The sequence below is a fragment of the Sceloporus occidentalis genome, unplaced genomic scaffold (assembly GCF_023333645.1).
Source record: "Sceloporus occidentalis isolate IW3139 unplaced genomic scaffold, rSceOcc1.0.p SCAF_37, whole genome shotgun sequence".
Lineage (NCBI taxonomy): Eukaryota > Metazoa > Chordata > Lepidosauria > Squamata > Phrynosomatidae > Sceloporus > Sceloporus occidentalis.
Genome location: NW_028317017.1, coordinates 4,047,346 through 4,075,289, shown reverse-complemented (window position 1 = coordinate 4,075,289; position 27,944 = coordinate 4,047,346). Strand labels below are relative to the sequence as shown.

The 27,944-nt window shown below is 38.7% G+C and overlaps 1 protein-coding gene across 1 annotated transcript in view; it reads right to left on the bottom strand.

Annotated features, from left to right (window-relative positions):
* Positions 1–1,474: 1,474 nt before the first annotated feature.
* The window catches only part of LOC149297753 (OTU domain-containing protein 7A-like), a 48,488-nt gene continuing 22,018 nt past the window's right edge, over positions 1,475–27,944 (bottom strand). Inside the window, exons 7-11 of the mRNA XM_089488288.1 lie at positions 22,340–22,467; positions 16,941–17,090; positions 3,776–3,890; positions 3,454–3,538; positions 1,475–2,896 (exon numbers count right to left, since the gene is read on the bottom strand). Of these exons, the coding sequence (XP_089344414.1) occupies positions 1,475–2,896; positions 3,454–3,538; positions 3,776–3,890; positions 16,941–17,090; positions 22,340–22,467 (1,900 nt within the window). The remainder of the gene's footprint in view (positions 2,897–3,453; positions 3,539–3,775; positions 3,891–16,940; positions 17,091–22,339; positions 22,468–27,944) is intronic.

The window sequence follows — 27,944 nt, the reverse complement described above, 5'->3', positions numbered from 1 at the left end:
CAAAATCAGGAAGTAGACATCTTTCTTTCCCAACAGCCTCCTATGAGGTAGGTTCTGAGATAGCATTTTTTTCTTAAAGATTTATACACACATTTATATACTTCTTTATAACCTTTGCTTTCACAAAACATAACTCTATAATCCCTTTTTATAATTTCATCAGTATCTATAGATATATATAGATATATATACACACACACTGTATTTGTACACACACACACACACAAATACATGTGTATGAATAATGTATGTATATCAATCAGTACAGCAATTGCACATGACTTTGCACACGTGAAAGGAGACATTCGACATTTATTACTATGTCTATAGTTTCTTTAACTGCAGGTTGCTCACTGCTCTGTCACTCAAAGATGCTAATCCTTTAATGTGCTTCTGACCCAACCAGTATTGAAATAATAGCACAGCAAAACACAGACCCCATGAGACAATATGGTTTTCTTGACTGCAATATCCAATGGAGAAAAAACCGATACTGTAAAGAAGTCAGACATACATGAACCTCAGCACGTCAGCAATGAAACTAGAATACAAGTGCTTGCAGGACACGTTGCCAAATGATAATCTATTTCAATACACCATAAATTGACAAACTGGCACTCTTTTAGATCCAAATACACCACATCCACTCAAATTCTCTTGTTTTTGTTTTTTTTCTTCAAACCCTATCCTCAACCTATACTTCTACCAAATAGTTTTGGCCAATCAACCCCTATTTATTTCTGCTTCCCTTTCCCTTTTGTTATTAGTTGTCTATTTACTCCTGGTGGTAATAGTGTTTCAAACTAAATGAAAACAGCCACCGATTTACCCCAATACCTCTAGTTAGGAGACATGTTACGCTAGCGATTCAATATACTCTCTAATGACACACAGATCGCTCAGGTCAATGGAGATTCAAAAAAGGTATTGAAAAAACAAAACCCAGACATTAATACTTTGCCCAAGATCATTTTATCATCTCTGTTCACCATAGTGTCTACAATGTAATACAGAATTACAAAACACATTTTCTGTAAAATGTATAAATGTGTTTTTTTTTCTTTTTTTATGAAACTAATAATCATGATAGCCAAAGCACTTTAAAACTACCAGGAGTTTTGGCTGTACAAAACCAAGACCAGATATTAAGAAAAAAATCAATGTTCCTTTCAACTTACCTGAGTGATAGCAAAAAGTCAGGCACCTTAGTTATTAATGACCACACACAACACTGACTACAACATAAACAACCTTTCGGCTTGATATATGAAGAGGACCAGAGAAAGACTAAGAGAGGCTTTATATCCCTTTCCATTACTGTCGACCTTCAAATGTTTGATCTTTACAGAAGCCAAGTGGAGGTGTTGTGTCTTGTATTTTGGCTATTTTGTTCCATTGCAATTAAAGTGAGTTTAGTATTGAACTTTTGAATGTAGAAAATGGTAGATCTAAGTGGTAAGGACCTTTATACCATTCAATGCCTGTGCACCTTGCTTTCCCTTTCTCTGCGCTTTAACTCCTCTTTATAGCAGTAAGAGCAGTAGTTTTCAGTCTCAGGTCGCCCATAAAAGGAGCAATTCTCCTTCTTACATCTGCTCTGGTGAAGTGAATACATAGGGCAGACTATGCTTCTACCCCTACTGTTTTTGTCATTGTTCAACCATGTTTGAGAAGATTCCTCATCAGCATATTCCAAGCAGTCTCTGATATCACTAGAGTGGAAACCGTTTGTATATGTCTGAGATTTATGCTCTGAGGCTTTGTCATATGTAAGAGATTCAACCGTGTTCACCGTGCGTATGCCCGGTAACCGAGCGGGACTATAGCTTTGTGAAGACAATGAGCGATTCTGTTGGGGATACGTTGCACAAGTTTTTAAGGAGCCAACTACAGGCTTATAAGGGTCATCTTGGAAGCCCGACGGCTTGGAATTGACATCATGTAAATGGATAACACTTTGCCTTTGGACGGGAGGTGTATGGCTGTAGTGAGCAGACACTGGTGTAGGACCACTTTTCTTAGCACCATTGCTGGGGGAGGGGTAAGATGAGGGGACTGGACTTGACCGATCCTTCAATTTTAGAACTAACTGTGTTGTATGGCTTTGAGGCAAGATTGGTGATGCCCTTTCCTGAGGAGAGGATTCCAGTTTCTCCTTCACAAGCCCATCCTGATCCAGCTTCCTACAGGATGACCCATTTATAACAGCCTTCTTTTCCACCTCTTTCCTCTTTTGCTCCTGTTCAGCATTGAAACGTTCCTGGGCACTGGTCAAGTAAAAACCAATCATCTCCTCATGAAACTGATGCCGGTGACTAGTGAGAAGGAGTCCCGCAAAGATGAACTTACGCTCCCCTTGCATGGCAGCTCTTAAAATATTAAGGCTGAGTTTAACATCTGTGCTATATTTCCAGGAGTCTGACTTATTATCTGAAAGTGATCTGTTGGCTAGTTTCTCAATGGGAGATATACTAACTTTGTCTGTGGGTGATGGAGTTGTCTTCTCAGAAGGGGATGTGCTGGCAGACTGCCCAGAGTCCTCTTTGCTTCCTTTACGAGACTTAGACTTTTTCCCTTTTTCAGCCGAGTCCCCACTTTTCCCATTGCTTGAATTAGCTCTACTAATTTTTCCATGAACAAGACCTCCAAGACCCCCCATGTTCTTCTTAAGCTTTATACCCAGTGTTTTACTGAGACTACCAAGCTTATTTGCCACAGAATCTGTTCTGTTCTTTTCCTTTTCCTTCCTTTGTTTTTCCTTTTCTTTCCCGTTTTTACCATTGTTGACATTGGAATTACTACAAACGGAGTCTCTGTCGGAGTCCATGGAGTCTGCCAATGACTGTACGTCTTCTCCTGCAGAAGCAGTTGGAGATTCTGGTTGGGCCAGAGGAGCCTAAATAAGACATAAGATCAGGCCCTTAGTGGTGTGCATACTATATCTAAAATTAAACCAATAATATCACTCTACCCATTTTACTTTTGCAAATTCTTTTATATAAAGAAAGCACCGCAGCTGTGGTCTTAGATTTAAAGTATTATGTACAGATCTGCATCAAACAGTAGAAAAATAATCTGCAACAAGTTTCCCAATCTCTTTAACTAAGGTCAGTTTGGGAAGAAATTATTCACTCAAGCCTTCCTATTAAAGCACAAAGTGTACACATGTACCACTTATATGATGTTTTACACGACAAAATAAAAGTGATGAATTGAAACAGATTTTTAAGATATGTTTTAATATACCTGCGTTTTATATCAGAAGCAGGAGTGCACAACTCAAGGGGTGCAAACAGGCCAGTACTCGGCATTTAATTTTTTTTTTTTTAAATGAGATACCCGTGCTCAGGCTGGAATACCCCAAAGAAACAAACAAAAAAAACCTACGTTGGCCTGTTTGCAGCCCTTGATACTGAATAACCACAATGCCTTCTTCAGGCTGCAGGGATTTACCCGTGTTTCCGAGGGTATCCGTATCCAAGTTACATTCATGTAGCTGTGCAAAAGGTTCAGCTTAGCCTCCAGAGACAGGATCAGACTGTAACAGGAACACGTAATGTTAAGGCAGAGATAATGTATAGAGGATATCACAGAAGGCAAGCAGTGACATATTAGTCTATTAACATACCATTAAAATGTATACGCACGCATACATATTCACAAAGCATTTATCTGTAAAACACATTAAGATGTCTGCATGTAGCAGTATAGGTAGGATGCAAATGTTCAATTGATTGATTCCATTAAATTTGCCACCCGTATGTGCAGAGACTACCTGGCCAACTTGATGTTATCGTTGTCATCTTTACCCCATTCCCAATCCTTGCCAGGATCCACAGCAAAGTGCAAAGGTAGAAGCCTATGTTCAGAATCTGTTAGAGGAATAACAGCTGTGGAGAAGAAAAAAATAACATTATTACAAAAATACAATAAAAACAAACATCGAGGAATTAAACATTGAGATTATCAAATGTTGTGCAACAATTTAGAAAAGAGCAAAACTAAACAATTCACATTTAAATACAAAGAATAGCTGCATATTTAACCCCTTCGCGACCAAAGACATACCTGGTACTTCATGTTGACATGGTACAAGCGGTTCCATGATGTACCAGGTACGTCATCCAAAACAAATGCCCCAACATCGCAACAGTTATTATTATTTCAAAAGAAAGCCCTACTTAAACAATATGTAATGTGCGGGGGTGCACTAAATGAGTTAGTGGGCAATCAGAGTTGATTTAGTGCAAACATGGTAAAAAAACTAAACAAAAACAAAAAAACCCGGTCCTGAAGGGGTTAAACATAATTTCCATGTATATGTTTACTAGAACTAATAGATTCGTTGTTTCCTTTCAAGGTGCATGAATCACATAAAGAGTGAGTCTGTGGGGACTGTAGGGTTAGGTTTACACCACAAGATGGCACTGTAGCACAACATCTCAGTGGTTCTATTATCTCCATGCATAACAAATGTTCCTATAGGGATTTCTCTTCTTTAATGACCACATTCTGGATGCTGACGCAAGAGGGAAATGAAAGTTCTCAGTGGTATTCCCCAGGTGCATAGATGAATATTGCCATAAACTAATTAATGCTATGGGCTTGCCTCCTAGTTTATTATTGATCACATTGGAGTTTATATTTTCCTTTACAAGAATAAGTGACTGCACCAAAATCCCTTATTTTTATATATAAAAAGTGTATCAGATTGTTCTAGAGCCCTAACAGACACTATAATATACGTAGGAACTGAAGAAAACATGTAAATAAAATGCATAAATAATTTTCACAATTACATAGTTGGGTCCGGAAATATTTGGACACTGACACGATTTTCATAATTTTGGGTGTGTACACCACCACAATGGATTTAAAATGAACCAACCAAGATGCAATTGAAGTGCAAACTTTCAGCTTTAATGCAAGGCGTTAAACAAAAATATTGCAACCATTTTCATACACAGCCCCCTTATTTCAGGGGCTGAAATGTAATTGGATACATGAACACAACCATAAATAAAATGTTCATTTTTAATACTTTGTCCAGAGTCCTTTGCAGGCAATGACTTGAAGTCTGGAATGCATGGACATCAAACACTGGGTTTCCTCCTTTGTGATGCTTTGCCAGGCCATTGCTGAAGCTGTCTTCAGTTGTTCTTTCTGCCCTTAAGGTTTTGTCTTCAGCATGCACGCTCGATCGGGTTGAGATTGGCCAATGCAGAATATTCAATTTCTTTGCCTTAAAAAACTCCTGGGTAATTTTCACAGTATGTGTTGGGTCATTGTCCATCCGTAAAGTGAAGCCCCTTCCTATCAACTTAGCTGAACTAGGCTGAATCTGAGCAGATAATATATCCCTATTCAGAATTCATCCGACTGCTTCTGTCACATCATCAATAAGCACTAGTGACCCAGTGCCGCTACAAGCCACGCATGCCCACACTGCCTCCATTGTGTTTTCCAGACGTTGTGGTATGCTTTGGATCATGAGCCGTTCCAAGCCTTCGCCATACATTTTCCTTCCCGTCGTTCTGATAAGGTTGATGTTAGATTAATCTGTCCAAAGAATTTGTTCCAGAACTGGGCTGGCTATTTATTTTTTTTTAGGTTTTTTTGCCAAAGACTAATCTGGCCTTTCTATTCCTGAAGCTTATGAATGGTTTGCACCTTGTGATGAACTTTATGTATTTGCTGTCATGAAGTCTTCTCTTTATAGTAGACTTGGATAATGATATGCCTACACCTCCTGAAGAGTGTTCTTCGCTTGGCTGGATGTTGTGAAGGAGTTTTTCTTTACCATGGAAAGGATCCTACGATCATCAACCACTGTTTGTCTTCTGTGGACTTCCAGGCCTTTTGTGTTGGAGAGCTCACCAGTGGGTTCTTTTTTCTTAGAACATACCAATTTGTTGTTTTGGCCACCCCTAATGTTCCCGCTATCTCTCTGATGGGTTTTTTTCTTTTTGTGCAGCCTAAGGATGGCCTGTTTCACTTCCATTGACCGCATGTTGTGGGTTCACAGCAACAATTTACACATGCTAATACCCCACCTTGAATCAACTCCAGACCTTTTACCTGTTTAATTGATTAAGAAATGACAAAGGAGTAGCCCACACCTTTTAGTGAAACAGCCTTTGAGTCAATTGTCCAATTACTTCTGGTCCTTTGAAAACGACATTAAAGAGCTGTAATTCCTAAAATCTTCATCCAATTTGGATGTAAATACCCTCAAATTAAATCTGAGAGACTGCACATATTCTTGTCAACTGTAGCTTGAATTTATTTTTGTAAGTAGCCGAAATAAAACTTGTGTCGGTGCCCAAAAATTTCGGACCGAACTGTAAATAGCTAGCAATAGGTTACGGACACATAAATGCCCTTGCTTTAATCTGCACCCTTTGAAACCAAAGTGCCCTCTTAGACCGTGTACAAAGCTGGGGCAGGATCTTATTATCAAAAAGCTGATAAACTAAATTAAATCAACTGATCAAAGCTGCACAATGGGCATTTGCCCATTTAGTGTCAAAAGCCTTCATTTACTAATTACTTTTAAGCTATGATTTATACTCGCTAATATTACTTATTCGCTTCATTGTGCAGTAATGGGGATTATTTATATACAGGAATTCTGGGGGAAAGTTTTAAAAATGGTCATAGGACTAGAGCAAGAAATGAATGTTCCTACTTATTGGAGCATTCCATGGAAAATGTAGCTATGGTGTTAAAAACACATTCAATATGAAAAGTTTGGATTAGTAGTTTTCACTTCGGCCTGAATGACCCAGAAATTATGTCAAACATCTTATCTGCTTTGACATAGCATTTGGTGAGATCTGCTGTACTACGAAATGGAACTTCTCACATAGCGAGAAGGAAAATCGCATTGTGAACGCCTTGTACCCATTTATAGAAAAAGTACTGGCAGATAGGATATCTCTAGGTATGTCTCAAGCAGCTGATGCTGCTGTGCTTAGACTGTAACTGGAGCATCAGAGGAACAGCTGCTCGCAAATGCACACAGACCAAGAAAAATAATCATGGGCAGATCGAGCTTTGCATGAAACATACATTGACAAGCGGTTTGTTTTTTTTATTAAAAAAAACAACAAAACGTGGTGCAGTCATTGCACATTTTTGATTAGTAAGTAACAGCTGTAAATATATAGTCCATAAATCTGGTACAGGAGACCTTCAGCTGGTGTATTTATTATGATTAATAAAACAGCATTCACAGGTTCACAAAATGCATGCTGTGCAGATGTTAGCAAATCTTTTAACACGCATAAGGTAAGCTGCTCACTGCATAGTAAGCCCATAAAATATTACGCACTGTTCCGTTCTGTTTATGGCTTTTTCAGTACCTATGGCTAAAGCTACGACTGCTTTTAAAAAGAAAACATTTGGATTTTCTTTGTGTACTTACTGTTTGAGCCAATTAGCTAGCAGAAATGTCAACTCACAAGGATCCAATGTGAGGACCCTCACTTTATCTGATTTCATGGTGTACATAATAAAAAAAAAAAATCACTACTAAGGTTTACCAACTATTACCCTTGTTCTTTTCTAAAAAACACATCCGTAGAATTTTTACTACTATATTTAACGAACAAAAAACACTAAAATAAAAGTGTTTATGCTAATTGTATTACATACAGCCCCTATACAACATGTTAAAGGTATCAGGACTGTATATTTAACATATCAGCCTCAACATTATGGAGTTAGGACTCACTGTCTAGGTTTCATTGGTTAGGAAGTCAGACAAGTCATACCCATTTACCAAGCAAAGATACGCCAATGCTGTATTAACATGGATGTCATTCATGCACATACGATTTAAATTTGTGTTAATATTTGACTTGTCCCTTTAGGGTCACACACACATATCAGATGGGATACTTTAATATGACACAGAATTAGAAGCCAAGGAACTGGAGGTGTTCCAGGGTCATTGTAATTGAGAATATCGTGCTACAGCCAACACCATAACACGCAAAAAAACCCAACACACTTTCAAATGAATGATTTCAAAAAAAGCTGCGTCTCTAATAGGCAGGCTAATAGCAAACCAGTGAATGAAGTGACAGAGCTCTTACAGCCCAAATCCAGATGATGGTGATGGTTTTCATTGGTGACAGGTGTCACCTACTACACCTTCCAACTCAAATGCCAGTGCGCTCCAAGAAAACACTGCCTCTCAGACTTTTAAAGAACATTATTTAAAATATTCTACAATGTATGCGCCTTTGATTAGCTTTGATTTGCAAACAGGTTTGAGCACTTGATTACGTCGGATTTAATTAACACTGCAAAGCTTAAACTATAAACCTGTACACAACCTGTTGTGAAATTGTATTCATTTGCCATTATATAATGTTATATCAAATGTCAGTGTGGATTTTAAGTTTTAAAAGTTACATGTTCATATTGGAGAAGGTCTGCTTCAAACCATTGCTGCAAAACTATTGGGTTCTCTAACATGGGTTACAAGTTTGTTTCACCATTAAGACCAAGACTAAATATGGCTGTCAGGATTACGCCAAGGGTTTGAACTGGCTCTGCTAAGAGTTTCCCATAACAATGCACTCGAGATTACCCACTTGTGCAAGTAAACCAAATGATTATATTGCTGTATGTATTGATGTTAATGTGAAAGGCCAATAACTGAACCAACGTCAGCCGGATGACCTACACTGTTTTTCAAGATTTGTTACTGAATCAGAGAGTAGATCTTGCATTTCAATACATTTGTTGAAATGTCAATCCTATAAAATAGACACATGGTGGAAACAACCAAGAACAATGTGAATGATCATACTCTATTTCAGATATGTCTTTGAAATAATTGTAAGCTAGGGCCATTAAACATACAGGTCCAATGTGCCAGGCTTTGGTTTTCTTTTTAACTATAGCACATAAAAGTTGAATGTTTGAATTATTATTTGATTTCATTATAATAGAAAAAAATGTTGACCTACAATTTTCCAGGCCAGGGTTGGAGTGCGAATACCAAAGCAACACTGGCACTTTGTGGCCTGCGGCCACCTAATGATGTACAGCTAATGGCTATATATCAGGCGAAAACGAAGCCTAACTTAATGTAATAAATACAGAATTACAACTACATTATAATTCAACAACCAGAATCCCCAGGTAATGGACTGTTACTAAGGGCGCATTTTTTACATCTGTGGATTAATGTTTTTACCATTTTCCTCTTTTGTTTCCAACAAAAATCTGAGAAGTAACTTGGGTTCTACTTTGAAACAACTACAGAAAAGATGAACAGCCTGTCAGAATCAATAAAAATAAACATTTAGAAAATACATAAAAAAATGGATAAACATGTATTATTCTATCACACAAAATATCTGATCTTTGAATAATGTGTCATTGACCTTATTGATGAGTGAAAACTTAATATCTGTAATGTTCACCAGTTTAGGCACATTTCAAAACCAACGATAAACATCAAGTATTCCATCCCATAATCATTCACAAACCACCCAACATAGCAGGGGAAAAAAGAAACGGTTTATTTTCTTTTTCATCTTTGCATTTAAGAAAAAAAAACTACCAGAGATGTGATTACTGTAATCAGGAAGATGCAGCTGTCTCCCTGCTTTCCCATCCATTAAAATTAGCTACTGATGAAAGACACTGAAATCCTGTACACAACATTTCAGAACGAGATCCATTTTTAATGATAATATTTGAAAGTGATAGTACCGACGTTAATTAGAAAAATGTTCAATGATAGAATTTGGACTGTTGCATGATAACAGTCATATCTGTATATATTAGAAGTATATACAAAGACTCTGGCATCCCCTTAAGGTGGCAATTTTCAGGTAACACTCTGGGGTGTATATATAAAATCTTTTTTTTTTAACACTTAAAGTTTATTGGGTTTACAATAGACCACGCCAAGACAAAATCAGCAAAGGTACATAGATCGGAAGTATAACAATGGCAATGAGAACCGAAATACACGGAACCGAGGTTCCCAAACATTCAAAATACCTCCTCGTAAAATGACATGTGACATGTGAGAAGAAAAAGAATAAACATCATATAATGGCAGGCGCAGAGATACGAAAAACACCACATACAACAGAGAAAAAAACAAAGGACGCACATAAGGGAAAAACACATCAAGGGAGAGACGAGGAGGGGGGGGACGAGGATAGGATACCAAGAACTAGGCCGCAACCAACCGTCGATACATCTGAACTATGAAGCCGCAGTAGCCTTGAGAAACCATGGCGTACGGAGTGAACCCAATATGAAGCCCGAAGGAGTATGACCAAATTGATTTTGATAGAACGTAAGCCAGCCTTCCCAAGTCTCCTCAAAAATATGCGGTGTGTTATCGGCAAAATGAGCCGCCCTCTCATATTGGCAAGTCGTAGTAAGAGAATAGAGGGGGGAGATACAGACTTCCATTTCTTGGCGATACAAATTTTCGTAGCAATAAGAACATGCGCCAGCAGTTTCCGACGAGGGCCAGAGAGGTCATCCGGAAACATGTCCAGGAGCGCCAGTTCAATCGACCTAGGGGCCTGGCAGGAGAGAAGGTGAGCACCGAGATCAAAAACGTCCTTCCAGTAGCTACTCAGGATGGGACAGTCCCATCAGATCATCGAACCCCGGGCACCACATTGATGCCAGCACAATGGAGAAACCGTCGGGAATATGGACGCCAGCGTGGTGGGTACATAGTACCAGCGAAACAAGATCTTCCTACTAGTCTCAAAGTGGGTCACATTTTTGGAAACACCACCGATCGTGCACAGAGCCTGAAACCAGTATATATAAAATCTTTTGATTGTAAGTTCACAAGCGTGGGCCTCAAAAGCCCGACATTCTTTTACTTTGTGTCGGTATGTGTCAATGTATATTTGTTATGTACAGTATGTGTTAACCACCCCATTTAACTTGTACAGCAGATAATTTGCTGGCACTTAATAAATAAAAGGTAATAGCAAATAATACTTATATTACGCATATATTAAACATACAATACATGCATACATACACACACACATATACACATAAATAACACAAAGTCATGCCCTGGTGCTCAGCCTCATGCACACCTGTGCTGAAGAGAGGCATTGACACTTTTCTCCAACCTAGTCCTGCCTCCTATTTGTCTACTTTTCAAACTTATATTTACTTATAAATTAAAACTTCCTTTAAATAATCACAAAATGCTTTTGAAGCACACAGTGCAGCCAGAATTTAATACATATGTAATTTTTTTTAACGTCATTACTTCATTTTTAAAGGGTGCTCAAGGCCATTTCAAAACAAGGTATGACATCTTGTTAATTTATAATTATTCGAGTGTCATAACTGACAGATTCAAGAACAAAGGCGTGTGAGAACCTTTGGTGAAGTTTGGAAAATTAAAAATGTATGACAGCTTATATCTTATTCACAAGCTATTAAAAATAAGAAGAGTTTTTCTCAAGAGTTAGACAATCAAAGCAAACTAGAGCAGGTCCATCTTTGGGTCGCTAAGCATAAAAGAATGCAAGCTCTCAGGTATAGATGATTGCAATGTTAACGTAGAAGGCCGTAGATCACAGACAGACACAAGTAAAAGAACAGACCCTCAATGAGGTTAACCAATAGTTTTGACATTGCAGGAGACAGGAACCCCAACATATTTAAGTTAGAGACCGGGGGGGGGACGGACAGAGGTAGGTTTGTGTTACACATAGAGTCGCATTATAAGCATCTGCTCAAACATTACAGTGGTAACATACTATGAGAGAAATAGAGATTTTCTTATCTAGAAACAAAGCCTGACAAATGAAAGAAAAAAGGGGCCAGCAGTAGATAAGCAGGTACAGAATTATCGGTTTCCCGGTTAGCACCGGTGGAGAGAGATTTTCAAAAGCATAAAGGAGAATAGCAGACAACCTGAAAAAATCAGTGACAAAATGTAATCTTTAGGCAGAAAGATGACAACTGTTACTACCTGCATTTTTTTAGTTTAGTTTACTTATGCAAAATATATATATTGTTGTTTTTTTCAGCAGATCAGCTTTTTATCGGTAGCTTACTTGAGGTGAATTTTGTGTCAGGGGCAAGATATGAAAACTTAAGTACATAATGTCATACTATTTTATGTTGTAAAACTACCAAAATGCACACGGTTAGTACAAATACCCACGAGTATATTTGTATTGAATGTGCGTAGCTTTTTCAATGATGCAGCGAGTCTGATGCCCTGCCTAGAAACAGTCTCTCTCAACCTATGCCACTGAAGATAGAAAGGAAAAGCACACTGCCTGTATCATTTACGGCACGCACACTGTAACAAGATGGTATGAAGAGTGATTTTTGCCCACTAGGTCAGGAGGTTCTAGACTTTTTGACAGACATAATGGATCTAATTATTTGATATATTTTCATTTTTGGTTTTAAGTATATTATAGAAATGTAGCATTCCGATACATTGGAGACCAAGCACTTTATATTGTAGTGTCAGCCATGAACAGAGCTGGTCGGGCCTCAGACAGTGGAGCAGTTTGTCAGGAAGAGGCGATTGTGAGTTGAAGCCAGTTTAAAATGCTGCCTCCTTTTCCATTTTAGGGGACTTGTGTCCTTATGAGCGTGTGTCTTGGCCCATGCGTGATCAAAGCAGACTCATCTGCCACTACCTTCATGTCTGGCTCAACCACCTCTAGCTGTGAACCAGATTCAGTAACCACAGGTCAGCGACCTTCCTCCTTCTAAGAGCTTAGAACATTTGTTGGGTGTGAGTGTGCTGCAGCACTATAGGTCAATTAGTTTGTGTATAAACATAAAACGTTTATAGAAATGGAATTGTATAAAATATATGATAGTTATATAATCACTTATTATTAGGTCACAAAGTCATTAAAATGTCTCAGTAAAACTCATTAACTACCCAAGCTAAAACTAAAGTGTCTCTCTGTGACCATTTAAAAAGATAATAGGTATGAACACATGGATGTACTTGCAACTGCTCTCAGCCTTTGTGTGTCAAATGAACTATATGGTTTCAGCAAACAGAAAGAGCTTAAATGATTATATCTCCAAAGAAATGGAGCATCCAAACTGGCAGATGTGCACACTGTATGCGAAGGGAATGCCACATGCCATTTATGTTTCTGGTGTTTTCGAGCAGCTTCTGTGCAATAGCATGTGGGACCAATTCTGACACCAGACCTCTTCTGTTCTAATTTAATAGTAAATGTATCCCCAGATCTCAGTCCCCATGCTCCTATCACAGCTGATCTGAAAGCTGTTACGGATATCCTTTTTACACAAGAATACTCCATTCTGAAGCATCTCCCGAGCCCTGCATGATTAGTGACCGCATCAGACAAACACAATTCTTTTGCCAAGAGATCGTTAAGAACATTCCAAGGTGCTCTCTCATCTTAATGTAAGGTGTTACTCTTAATATTAACTATGAGTCTTCATTTTACTGTTCCTATTACACATCACATTCACCTGGAGATAATACATTTCACTTCAGGGTACTTGGTAAGGATTTAAAAAGACCAACTCTGCCTTTTACACGGTGCTAACTAGCATGGCCACTTGCAACCTCGGACCCCATTTAAACTAAAAATGGATTCAATTCAATTAGTTCCACAAGTCCTTCAACTTAGTACAACTCTGGTGACACAAGATTCCCACAATATGTCATCCACATCCAAGCAGCCACCAGAATGAGGAATCTGCACACACACCAAAGGAACTCAGGTGCTTAACTGTGCCAAGAAGGCTCAGCTCCCCAGTAGATAAAAAAAAATAAAGTCTCCAGGCACTCAAGGGTTCCAGCTCAGGCAGATTTATTAAAAGATAGACAGCAACTTGATAAAGACCTCATTGTGAGGTCGAAACATTGTTGCTGTCTTCCTTTAATAAATCTGCCTGAGCTGGAACTCTTGAGTGCCTGGAGCCTTTATTTAATTTGATTCCCATCCAAGCAGTCCTCTCCTCTTGTTTCATTTCCCCATCAACTACCGACTAGATTGTAAGCTTGCAAGAACAGGGCCCTCTTCTCCTTTTGTACTAGTCTGTTATTGCTTGGGATTTTAAATTATTCCACGGATTGTAACAGTGCTACAGAATCTGCCATTTTACGCTACAATATTATTTATCCACACTACTTCTCAAAGATTGAAGCTGGGGTAAAAATTAAACGTGTTCATAATATCAGTCTAGATCTGCTCTTCCTCTTGTTAAACACCTCTTAATATTTATTTATATAAAGGTTGTTAAGAGCAGAGCCAAAGAGTGCAACACAACTCAGCAAGTAAAGCCTCAGTTGATGTCATTCATGACCTTGAGTTTATGCAAGTTCAACAGAAGTAACACTGAAATTCTCCTTTAGCTGTTATATATGCTAGAACTCCTGAGCTCAGCGACCATTAAAATCATGAAAACATAGAACTCAGTAAGAGCTTTCAGGAAGCCAAGTTCATCAGATTTTCAGCCTCGCTGAAACTTGTAAATCAACCCTCAAAGGGTTTCAAAACGACATCCCCAAGTAATTAGATACTAGCAGTCTTAGAAACTAGCCAATGGTGAGAATGATTACAGGATCACAGCAATAAAATCTCTAGCACTGCCACAGCCTTTTACTATAAAGAGCTAAGTTTGAACTGAACAAAGGCAACCAGAAGAATATAATGGGCGGTGGACCGCTTAATAAAATGTAACATTTATCAATTAAAATGGGATATTACATCTGTAGCCTTTTAGTCACAGCGGTAGTAACACACAAAAGATTAACACTAAAGAACATTGTAGCAATATAGTGCAAAGAGCAACATACATAAATGCTGTAAATTCTGCCTAAAACAGTGAAATATTTATGTGCCTAGAATCCACAGTGATTATTATTGAGTAGTTGTCTTTCTCCCAATAATAAAACACTGTTCTATTCTGCATTATTATTATTATTATGTTTTATATAGCGCCATCAAATTCTGTAGGGCTGTACAATGCGTGGACAGGACACAAGTAGTAGTATGTAACATAACAATTTGACTTACAGATACAACAGGTTAGGAGGGCCCTGTTCAAACGAGCTTACAATCTAATTGTGGCCTGCCTCCCCAACTTGTATGTTTCATACAGTCTCCCACAATCGGGGTTAGACCCCTAGCAATCTCCGCCCTTGGAAGGTTCCCAGACATACATAATCATGATGTTTTTATAGAATATTGGCTCCCTAATTATATATTTATTGCTTCAGATCCAACACAACGTGACACAAAATTCCAATATAATATTATAATAGTAAGAAACTTTTTTATACACAATATCCCTTTACAACAAGCAAAGCAGTTGGGTAAATACCTAAGGCTCCAGGTGCCTTTAAGTCTAGGAGCCATTCAACATGTGAATCTTGGGGAAAGGGCTGAGATATATATATATATATATATATAGTAAGAAACCACCACTACACTAAGACTGAAGTGATGCCTGGGATTTTGATATAACATCTTCTAGGGTAGAGAGGGCAAAAATATACAAATACACAAAAACAAATACTACCCACTGTGGTTTTGTTAACTGCCCTTAGATAGCTTTTCTTCTTACCAACTTAAATAAATACAATTGTCTAAAAGGCATTCTGACAGTGTCCTCACAAATAGGCCACAGGTGGACCCTATCAATTTATCAGGTACCTGATTATACAGCCTGTTGGTGGGATGGAGAAGCAGCCCACCCTCATCTTCCGGATACTCCATCCCAGCAACCCAAATACAGAGAAGAAAACATACCAAATATTATACTATACTCTCTCTGGGGCTGTACTTTCCCACTATACAAGGCAGAAACTGTAACACGCTGGGTCCTAAATACAAACATTTTAGGGCCACACTTCTCACTCATCACATATATATATATATATATATTTTAGAAAAATGTATGCATAAATGCTGGCAACAACTATGTCAAGGCTGCTTAGTGAAACTATAACTTTGCTATGCATTCTTGCATTTACTTTCAAGAACAGTTCATTTGAGGTTAAAATCATCACGGTGGATAAAACAGCAAGTTATTGAAACTAACTAGCTGGTTTTTTTTTTGGTTTTTTTTTTTAAGATGGTCGGATCATTTTCTAGATGCTGTTCTATAAATGGAAATCCAGCCTATGTTCTGTTGCAGTAATCCACCCACTTTAACGGACCAACAGCAGTGTCATGCCCTCTCTGTGAAGCACTTTACAACAGAGGACCGGAGAGCACATGTTGGGGGTTATGAACTAACGTGATACAAGTGCAAGTGATTGCCACAGCAAACAACTGAATGGCCCAATCAGCGGACACATTTCACTGGCACATTTAAAGCTCCATACCAGTTCATTTCTTATACCCCATTGTTTTAATTATCTGAATACCACAGCTTGCTTCTCGCAAATGGTTATAGGTACCATGTCTCTTACGTAGAAATTGTCTATGAATTCCCTCTCAATTAATTCAAAGGAATGAATGGTAACTTTGTTCTATCCCATCAGTGTTACTTTTAAAAAAAAACCAATAGTATTGCTGAATTATTATTTTTTTTTACTTATTCTGTTTTCCTTTATAAAAATCAACCTCTCTGAAAACACAATTCAAAAATGAATTCTTATTAGATGCAGATTAGAAGTCAAAATTGAAGTCTGCATCTAATCCCATATTCCAGGCTGTAGATTAATCCATGATGCCGAGAGGTGGTTTTTCATAAATTGGAGTCTCACTCAAACAAGGGCAGTAAAGCAAACATGGTTTGCATCAATAATCACACAAAACATAGGCCATGTCCGCCACATTAAAGAGATCCCTTTTCTATGACTGTCTAAATAAACTTTTCACAAAGCTTTAATTTATTAAAGCTTTAAAACTTTTTTATTTTTAACATATTTCTGCAAACGCACAAGGCATTTTGCCTACCTTGTTCACGTTGTTGATCTTTTTGCTCCATGGACACAAGTGCAGAGAAATGAGCTTGATCATAGGCTAGGACCAGAGGTGAACAATGACATCTGTTAGGTGGGACTTCAAGAGGTAAGTATATTCCTCCAAATGGGATAGGTGCAAACGCTGCAAAAATAATAATAAAAAAAGGTTATCATTATTATTATTAGCAACAAGAATGTAATAAGTAACTATTGTTACAAAAATGTCAAATGTATGACAGCATTGTTACAAAATAACAATCTTTAACAGAAGAATATTACTGGCCATTACCTGCTACACCCTTGGTATCTGAAAACAATAAGACCAGTTTCGCTATAGGATTCTTAGATATGCATTCGGATTTTTACAAAACATTATTTTTAACAAAATTTGCCTGTTTCATGCGTTCGTACAAATCTTTGATAATGAGGAGGTTCAGTGACAAAACCAAAAACTAATGGCAAAAGCCACGTTTAGCTGTTTTGGCACTCTTTCATGAGGTAAAATAGGACAGTACATATAAGTAGGTAGAAGTATCCAAAAGAGGTTAATCTCATTGATTGTAATGGCTGTGATTGATAGGTCCAACAACCTGTGGGAGTTCTCCATTACTTTCACTCCGGCACATCGGCATTTACAAGGGGAGAAGACAAGCATTAGATATATGTATGAACTGACGCCATTTTAACTTGTCAGTAGCAGCAGTAACAGAGTGATGGGAGTTGGAGTGAGAGGCAGCGACAATTAGCTTAGCAGATGCTGAGATTAATGCTCATTATACACCTACCATCCTGCAAGTTAATTAATAGTTTATTTTAGGGCTGCAACAACTAATCGATAAAATAGATAATGAAAATCGTTGCCAACGAATTTCATTATCGATTAGTTGAATCGATTTTTAAAATGAGCAAATACTCTGAAAAATACCCCTCGTTTTATAATCCGTTTAAGTGTGACTCACAGCAGCAGCTCCTACTTACAGTTCCTCCCTGCAGTCACTGCCGATTGGCCCGCCCACTTCCTTCTTCCAGTCCCTCCCTGCAGTCACTGCCGATTGGCTGCAAGGAGGGACAGGGAGAAAGAAGGGGCAGGGCCAAAGTGCCGATGGGCCCCGCCCATTTCCTATAGCGTCCACATGGCTCAAGAACTCATCTGAGTATAAAATTTATATTTGGGCTGCTCAAAGTTAGGGGAAGTTATAGTTAATAGGGTGTTTAGGGTTAATTTAGGGGCAGTTATAGTTAGTGAGGTGTTTAGGGTTAATTTAGGGGTAGTTATAGTTAGTGGGGTGTTTAGGGTTAATTGTGGTTGATGGGGTGTTTAGGGTTAATTTAGGGGCAGTTGTGGTTGATGGGGTGTTTAGGGTTAATTTAGTGGCAGTTATAGTTAAGGGGGCTTTAGGGTTAATTTAGCGGCAGTTGTGGTTGATGGGGGTCTTTAGGGTTAATTTAGGGGCAGTTGTGGTTGATGGGGTCTTCTTTAATTTAATGCTGAGGACTCAGGGTTAACTTAATTAATTTAATATGGTTAACTTAAGGTGCAGTTAGAGGTAAAGGGGGGCAAACTGAGGGGAATCTAAATCCCGGGGGTAGTGAAGATTAACCGTGTATTTATTTATAAAAGTATTGTGTCTGTGAACGAGTCTGCAAATCTATGAGGGCACTATGGCATATCAGGGAGGTATACGGCAAACCTGGGTAGGACGGAGTGACATATCAGGGAGTATAAGGCGTATAGGGTATATAAGGCATATGTGGGGAGGGCAGTGTGGCATGTCTGGGAGGCAGTGTGGCATGGCAAGCCTGGGCTCAAATGTGCATAACTGGGGGGGTGCAGGCTGGGAAATAAAAACAAGAAATGCATTTTTATCAAAGTTTTTTTATTCTACTGTTTGTTTTTAACATCCTACGTTACTTTATTAAATTATTTTAAATAAATTAACAATGTATATTTTTTTATCCGATTAATCGAAAAAATAATCGGCCAACTAATCGATTATGAAAATAATCGTTAGTTGCAGCCCTAGTTTATTTTAGTGTGGAAAATGTACTGTTGTAGAATGGATTGGAGAAGCTGTAGTGTACGGTACATCAGAGACTGCAGCAGATATTTCCCCCCCATTTATTTTACGGCTTTTTTTTTTTTACTTTTTTAACGGAGGCAAAACCTTACCTTTCACTAACATACCCAAAGACACATGTTTACATACATACATGGTTCATTGCCAGAAAATGAATGTGGCACATAAAAAACAAAAATTTTGCGTGCCGTGCACAAGTCTATTAGATATATCTCACCCTGGTTTTCTTACTATAGAAATCTTTATTTACTGAATGACATCTGAAGATCTCCATCAATCAATTAAATTTATATTATAACACACCGATTATTACTCTGACATGGTTGCAATACACACTGGATTATCAGTAAAATGATTTTAGTTGACCTACAAGTACTCAACTGCATTAAATGGAAGTTAATAGTCAAAATATTAAAAGGTGCTGAAGTTAAAACTTTTATAATTAAATGCAGCAATTGAATGGCAATCCTAGTTAATCGGGATATATTTTGCCCTGGCGTATTTACCTTGGGTGCTGCTCTAGGACTGACTCAGGACAGCACCCTCTCCAAGGCCGTCAACTTTGTTGCCAAGTGCCAGGGTATGATGTCATATCCTAGTGGTCTGTGATCTCCCAAGGTTTATTTGCTTGCCATAACAGAGAGCTTAATTACTGTTACACTTGAGAGGAAAAGCACCTTTACAACAAAGATACTGATATTAAGACTGACAATGTGTCTACTCGAGTTCCACCCACTATTTGGAGAAATACTGATTGATCAGTACTCCCAAGGGAAATCTGTGGACGTTCATATCAATCAATATCTTTTGGAAAACCAAACATTTAAGTGACTAAACAAGGTGGGGAAATCTTTTATTCACACCAAAAGCCACTCTATTCTCATAACCAAAACCCCAGCTTGACTGAAAGAGCATTAAATAACATGCTAGCTCTCAAAGTATTGAATCCAAATGCAAGACAAAATGAACTATAAGTTTCTATAATAAAAAAAAAAGCTTTTTGTCTTCCCCTATGCAGACATCACAGGGACAGTTTATTTCTTTTTTATATAAGCTTATTCACAGACATCCATAGAAAGTTTAGGTAGTATTACCCAACATTCTAGGTACAACCATGCTTTCATGTTACAAATAAATTAGAATCCCTTATGTCAGATGAAATCCTCAATAGTACTTCATCTGAAACTGTTCTTTCAGTAGCGTACCTAGCGGGGGGCGGTCCGCCGGGGGTGCCACGGGCTAGGGTGACCACATGTCCCGGATCCCCGGCAGCCTCGTCACTTTTTTTTTTTTTTTTTTTACACGGAGAGAGAGGGGCATCTAGCAACCGCTCGGCGCCCCTCAGTCTCCTTCGCGAGGCCTCTAACTCCACCATGGTGCGGGCATGTCAAGCTGAGCGCCGAAATATTTCGGCGCTCAGCAGTGAAGCAGCGCAGTGGCAGAGCAGGAAGCAGCGGCAGAGCAGCAAGCAGCGGCAGAGCAGGAAGGTAAGTACAAAAACCTTTAACTACAAGGGGGGAGAGGGGGGGTGGTAGATAGTGGGGAGGGGGGGTAGATAGTGATGAGGGGTATAATATCCCTTTTAATGCTTAGGTATCTAATTAGCATGTTGTCTGGTCTGTGGCCAGTTTCCAGACACAATAACATGTTATGAAGTAACTGTGCCAATAAGGGCGCTAAACCCAAGATAAGGAGCGCAAATATTTACGCTGTGGGGGGAACAAAAAAAAAAAAGCTTTAGAGCGTAGCACTAAGCCTTGGATATCAAGTGCTTAAACCTAGACTTAGCCAAGGCTTAGTACTACGCTCCGAACATGTATATAGTGAGGAGGGAGGGTAGATAGTGAGGAGGGAGAGAGGGGGCTATATAGTGAGGAGGGAGGGAGGGGGGTACATAGTGAGGAGGGGGGTAGATAGTGAGAAGGGAGGGTGAGGAGGGGGGTAGATAGTGAGAAGGGAGGGAGAGGGGGGGTAGATAGTGAGAAGGGAGGGAGAGGAGGGGTAGATAGTGAGAAGGGAGGGAGAGGGGGGTAGATAGTGAGAAGGGAGGGAGAGGGGGGTAGATAGTGAGAAGGGGTAGAAAATGGGGAAAAGGTAAATTGTGAGAATGAGTGAGATGAATTGTCTGAATGAGGGAGATAATTAATGAGGTGGTGAGAATGCATTAATGAATGTGTAAATTTGTGTGAATGAGAGAGAGAATAAATGATTGTGTGAATTAATTATGTGAATGAAAGTGTGAATTAGTGAGTGACTGTTAAAGTGTTTGTGTGTATGATAGATGTAAAATTGATTTGTGGAAAGGCAAAGATGGCACAAGTAGGATGTTTGAGCCTTGGGGACCAAGATGACACAGGCAGGGTGTTTATGGGACAAAGATGGCACAGGCCGGGCTGTTTGGGGACGAAGTTGACTCATGCTGGGCTGTTTGGGGACAAAGATGGTAAATCCTATGTGTGTAATCTGGGTGCTGGTCAGGTTCTATGTGGGCAGTGTGTACGCCAGAGCTGGCTTTGTGTTGTGCAACCTGTGATCTATGCCTGTAGTTTTATCTCTTGCTATGTTTCCATACATTATTATTGTATACCTGCAAATACAGGATTTGTATGTCTGATTCTATGCCTCCAGTGCCGAGTTCACATGTGAACAATAATAATAATAATATTTATATATATATATATATATATATATAAATATTATCTCATTGCTAACAGCAATCACACTGCTATCATGCCAAGTCAGCTAGTACATGCTAGAATCTGGGTATGCCTGGGCATGATAGGAGTATGATTGCTGTTAACAATTATATATATAATATTGTTATTGAATTTTTTGTCCTATTTTGCTGTGTTACTAACTTTAAATAAAAGTGTGAGATTTTTTTTATGGTGGGGGTCATATTTGGTTTCGGACAGGTAAATGCTGGATTTTCGGTTTCAGTCCAGAATTTTCGTTTCGGTGCATGAAGTGGTAGGCCTACACCACATCAATGTTTGGGTTAGTATATAGTGATAGGAGTTATGCTGCCATATTATCAGTGCCTGGCTCAATGTATAGGGATAGGGATTACGCTGTACCACCGTCAATGTCTGCCTCAGTATATAGTGGTAGATGTTATCCTGTACCACCGTCAATGGCTGCCTCAGTATATAATGATAACACTAATGCTGTACCACCTTCAACGTCTGCGCCAGCATATAACCATAGAAGCTATGTAGTTTTAAAGTGTTGGGGGGGGGGGCACATACAGGATCCACCCCAGGTGCCAAATACTCTAGGTACGCCCCTGTGTTCTTTAATGAGAAAGACTTACCTTCTCCCCCTGAGTCTCGAAGCATCGTATCTGCAACTACAACAATTGGTCTTCTTAAGATATGGGCCAAGACAAACACATGGAATTCTTCCAAACTCTCATACACCGGGTCTTCTGCATTATCAACTCTAGAAGACATCACAGAACGTACACAATAACAACAAGAACTGGTAAACAAAATACATCATTGGTAATGAAGGGAAGAGAGACAGAGAAATAGTGAAAACTATATAGGCGATCACCACTCATGTCATACATATATATATATATATATATTACATCAATAATATTACATCAGTAATGTGATATGAGCATTAAAGTAGTGGAAGTCTGTGAGCAGTGAACATGACATATTCATTATGATTTATTATTAAATGCATAAATGTATTAAGTCTTAGGGAAAGTGCTACACAGTAACAACAACAGAGGTCTAATGGGGATGAAATCATATTCTGCAGTGCTGTACAATGAGTAAGCACAACATACCAAGTACTGTATCACACAACAACCTGGACTACACAAAAGAAAAGCAGGACTCCGCTCAAATGAGCTCAAAATCTAAAAAGAGGTAAGGGGTACGAATGTTTAAGAGGTTAGAAGGATTGTTTGAGGCCGACCAGTCATATATTGGTACCCCAATGAAAGGACTGTTTGAATAAATGCAATTACAGAAGATATGAATGTTATAGCATGAGTGTATCAATTTTAAAACCACAGACCCATATTAGGTTTTACTTAAGAATCTAAAATTCTTATTTACCGGTAAGTTGAATGGTTGTCAAAGTGAAAGAGTTTTCAAAATATAAGACCAAAACAATACCTGTTAGGTGTAATAAAAAAGAAGAAAAGGCTGCTGTGTAACATCAATAGGTGATCCTTGGCTTAGAGGGCATTTGTGGCATGTACTAAAGGCTAAAACAGCTGCAAAGGAAGTTTGTGAGAACCCATACACAGCTAGTCAAAGTCAGCTGAGATTTGGCTGTGTGTCTCACAAAGGGCCATTTTAAAAAAACTTCTGTCCGGAAGCAATCAAAGGGATTCTGCGAACCGGGAGGCTGGGGACAATATCTTCACATTGGCCCATTCATTCAATATCTCCATCAATGGACTAATTATTTTCCCCAAACTGGCTATGAGTATTCTACAATAGTACAAAGCCCAACAAATTTGAAATCATCCGATCGCCGATCTACTTCTAACGTGTTTATAAAATATATTTTGGTATGCTTTTAATGAATACATCCATAATAGCTGCAGCTTAGCCAATTCTGCAAGTGCAGATTGATTCAGCAAAAAAAAAAGAAAAAAACTACACACAATCAAGCACCAGACACTGAAAGGCACAGCGCACAGGCCAGCTACAGCATTAGATGGTAATCGCTCTCTGATTGCTTGAAGTTTATGGAATGTGGCCAAGTGTTCGCATGGGTTGCTTCATTTTGGTAAAGAATATACGTCCCAGTATAGTGTTAAATTATGATCAAATATTTATTCTCTACAGCACCATATATATCTTTCTAGTACCTCATGAATCTTTGGGAGTCATCAAGGAGCCATTAGGCATATACTAGGAGTGGTGGTTTTCGGATGGTTAACAAAACAAAATTAAAGTAATGGTAGATGTAACCGGGAGACTGCATGATAAGCAAGCTACTGTTATTTAGCTATGAACTGCAATGTAGTGAAACAGCGAGACAAGAAGGGGCTGCTGAGGAGTATTCAGTTATCACAAGAGAGAGATTTACCTTTCGTTACACAAGATGTCTATTCTAGCTACAAAGAGGTTAACAGTAAATGAAGAGGTTCAAGCATAATTATTAGGACTGGAGCCATAACTCCCTAAAAGCAGAGGAGACTGCTAATCAATCAGTCTGATTCATCCAGTGAGTCAATTTACAGTATTGCCTTCAAGCCACCCACTCAGTGCCCATTTAGGCATAATTCCTGGCATTTACTGAGAGCATGTAAGGCTACATTTTCTAGCATAGGAAAGGCTTCTGTACATCCTACGAATCTAAGCGCAGGACAGCATTACAAATCTTAATACTTCTCTCGCAAAATGAATTGTAAATTATTATGATTGGTTAGGTTATTAGAAAATAGATTTTAAAGTGGAAATCGGGCCACGGCAGTTTTTAATGCGGATTCGTACTTGCGATTCCGATTAAAGGAACGGGGGAGAGGGTATGCCTGAAGGCCCTACCTTTTTGTAGGAGTTCAACGGGAGGCCAGGTTCCAGGAGAAGCGGACGAAGAAGGATAGGGTTTCAGAACAGGAAACTAATTTATATGTTAATTTTGCCACAGACAGCAATTGTTTTGATTAATGATCTTAGTTATACTTATAGCATTATGGAGAGTCAATGCTATTGAGTTTATCCCGGAAGAAGAGTAGAGTTGGCTTGGCTAACTAACACATGGACACTATAGACTTGATTATGCTCAAGCATAAATCATTTTCAAAATAGTCTTTTAAAGCTTGAGAGTAAGCAGGACACCAGCACAAAACTGAAGCCTATTGAATGGTCATCTTCCCCAGAGACTTGCAAGGCCATTGAGGTTCTACTTACATGAAGTCAGTTACTTATGAATGCAAGGTGTCCCTTTTAGCACACACCATAAAACATGATGAAAACTTGATGGTATTAATCAGATGTCGAAGCACATAAAGAGCATGGCATGGTATATATTGTGTTTCAACTACATTTGGTGGTGGTGGGGGGTCATTTTCTTCTCTGTGGAGTGTGTGTGGAACTAAACTTACCACACCTTTACATTGTTTCTTCCACACATGTGCTCACATAACAATCTTCAATATGTCTTAATTTGTAATGCCATGCTCATGGCTACAGCAGTTTTATCACTCGCATAATATTTTCCCTTTATTTCATATTTCTAGGTTCTGCAGTAGGTTTACTTCATTGATGCTCACTAGGCGTGTACACTATTTAGTGCCAATATCAGTACATGATACTCTTAAGGGTAGGGAGGCTATTTCATTTATATGTTAAGCATTATATAAGAGTAGAGGAAACTGAGGAGCAAATTTAGACGGACCACATTTTCTAAAAACAGGTTTGTAAAGGGACAATTTCTAAATATCATGATTAGTTTTTCATCCACAAGACCTGATCTGAACTAATGTTCATGTAACAATAGGAGAAAAACTTCCAGACTGATTTTTCACATATTTATCGCATTTACTTTGGTATATTAAAAATGATCAAACTGCAATGTACACTGGCTACTTACATACTTAGTGGGACAGAAGAAAAACGTATATGTATTTAGAGGGACAGTCCAGTAAATATGTGATCGTGCACACTGGAATCCATTTTGCATGGTTTCCAGTTCCTGCATTTAATTTTTATTGGAGCTGGAAACCAAGACTTCCCATTTTTACTTCATTCCTCCTTAATTTATTGACTTCAGTGGGAAATAAACTCCTGTACTTTCTATATACTATGTGGCATGCAGAGGCAAAGTTCTTAAGGATGTTGCCTACTTGAGTAGAAGCAGGGGAGGAAACCAAGTCATCATTTTCTAACTAAAAATAAAGAAAAAATAAACCATGTGTGTTTTTGCATGCACTAAATCTAAATGAGTCCTCAAATAACAATGTCAATTTTGCTGGAGTGTTATTTGAATAGAAAGTCCACTTTACTACCGGTACTAACGGCTATACTGGTGATTTCATTAATTTGAAAATAGGTCACAAATGTTGACATACTACTAAACATTAAAATGATGGGTGATCTTCCTAAAGCAAGCTCTTTTACTGAGATACCATGCTTGGCTGCTATTCTTCACTTCTAACAGGGAAAACCAATAAGTAGCTCTCCAGCTATTCAGAAACTATAAATTCCACAGAGTTGTTTTAAGAAAATGTGTATGCCTGTGGCTAGTGGGGAATTAACATCTTTTGTTCCACAGCAATGATGGAGCTGTCTATATTGGCTTCCGCTGATACAGAACATAACTAACTCAAATGAAGCTTCTGTGCCCCAGAAGGCATAGAGGATTTGCAGAAAGCAGTAAACGCTTCAGTTCAGACTGCATTGTCACACTTAACTGGGTAATTGTGTCTGATTTAATACTAAATATTGTTCTCTTTTAATATGATGACCTGTTACTGCGGCGATGAACATATTCAGTTTTCAGTGTAGATTAATTAGCATGGAAATGGCCTTCCAGCAGTTGGACAAATGTCACTTAGACATATCTTCACTGCTTATTCTTTGAGTGCAGTTTGAAGTCCTGATCGCTTTCTCAACACCAGCATTCATTACATCTTGCTTTAGAACTATATGGCATTGAAAGGTATTGTGTATGTACAGTTACTGTTTTCATGAATTCAACACCAAGAAAAAAGGCATTCCGCCAGGTCCTGCCAAAAGCAAATTTCTAAGATCATATTGTTATTTCCTCTGCAAGGACACATTTGCTCTCTAGACATGACAAAGGGCTCCACAGTCTGTGCCAGTCAATGACAATAATATCATATATTATACACCATTGGTTGACTCAGAGGCAGCATTGATTTTTCTCAAAAAAAGGCAGCAAAATGCAAGGAATTATATACGCTGTGTCAGGGGCACATGCAGGGCCGGCCCAAGACAAAATGCCGCCTGGGGCGAAGTTTAAAATGCCCCCCCCCATTATCTACCCTTCCTCCCCCCCCCCCCTGTACTTACCTTTCAGCAGTCCCGCGGTGAGTCTCCCTGCTCGGTCTCGGTGCCGGCTTGTAATGCTGAGCGCCGGAAATGACGTCATCTTTACAACATTACAAGCCGGCACCGAGACTGAGCTAGAGGGCTCGCAGAGGAGAGAGTGAGAGAGTGAGTGAGTGAGTGAGTGACAGAGAGAGAGAGAGAGAGAGAGAGGCGCCGAGCGGGCACTGACAACTTGGTGAGATAAAACCACTCGGCGCCCTCTCTCTCTCTCTTCTCGGCTGTAAAACAAAAAATAAATAAAAAGTGCCACCTGGAGCGGTTGCCCCACTCGGCTCCATTGTCGGGCCGGCCCGGGGCACATGAAATTCTTAAGAGTCACAGCCATCAATAACATTATTTGCTTCTAGCATAACATCACAAGGTTTAACCCCTTAAGGACAATAGGGGTTATTACTCGTAGTATATTGTGGGACAATGGCTCTTTTAACATTTTTCAGTGTTGTTGTTTAGCTGTGATTTTCTTCTTTCTCATTTCGTGCTCCCACACATATTATATATTGTTTTTTTCAGGACAAACAGGGCTTTCTTTAGATACAATTAATTTTATCACATCATCTAATTTACTATAAAAAAAAAATGATAAAATATGGGTATTTTTTGTTAAAAAATTATTTTTCTCACTTTTTAAACAAAAAACTTTTACTCATCTGCAAAAACTAATAAAAAAACCTGCTAAAAAGATTCTATTTGTCGTGAGTTTTGAAATACCCAATGTTTTTATGTTTTTTTGCTTTTTTCTGCACGTTATGGGGCAATAAGTACAGGTATTGTTTTGCTATTTCAAAACCATTTTTTCCAAATCTGGTAATTCTTCCCCCCCATGTGCCATTTCGGGTATCTTTGAAGCCGGCCAATGCAATTTACCCCATCAAA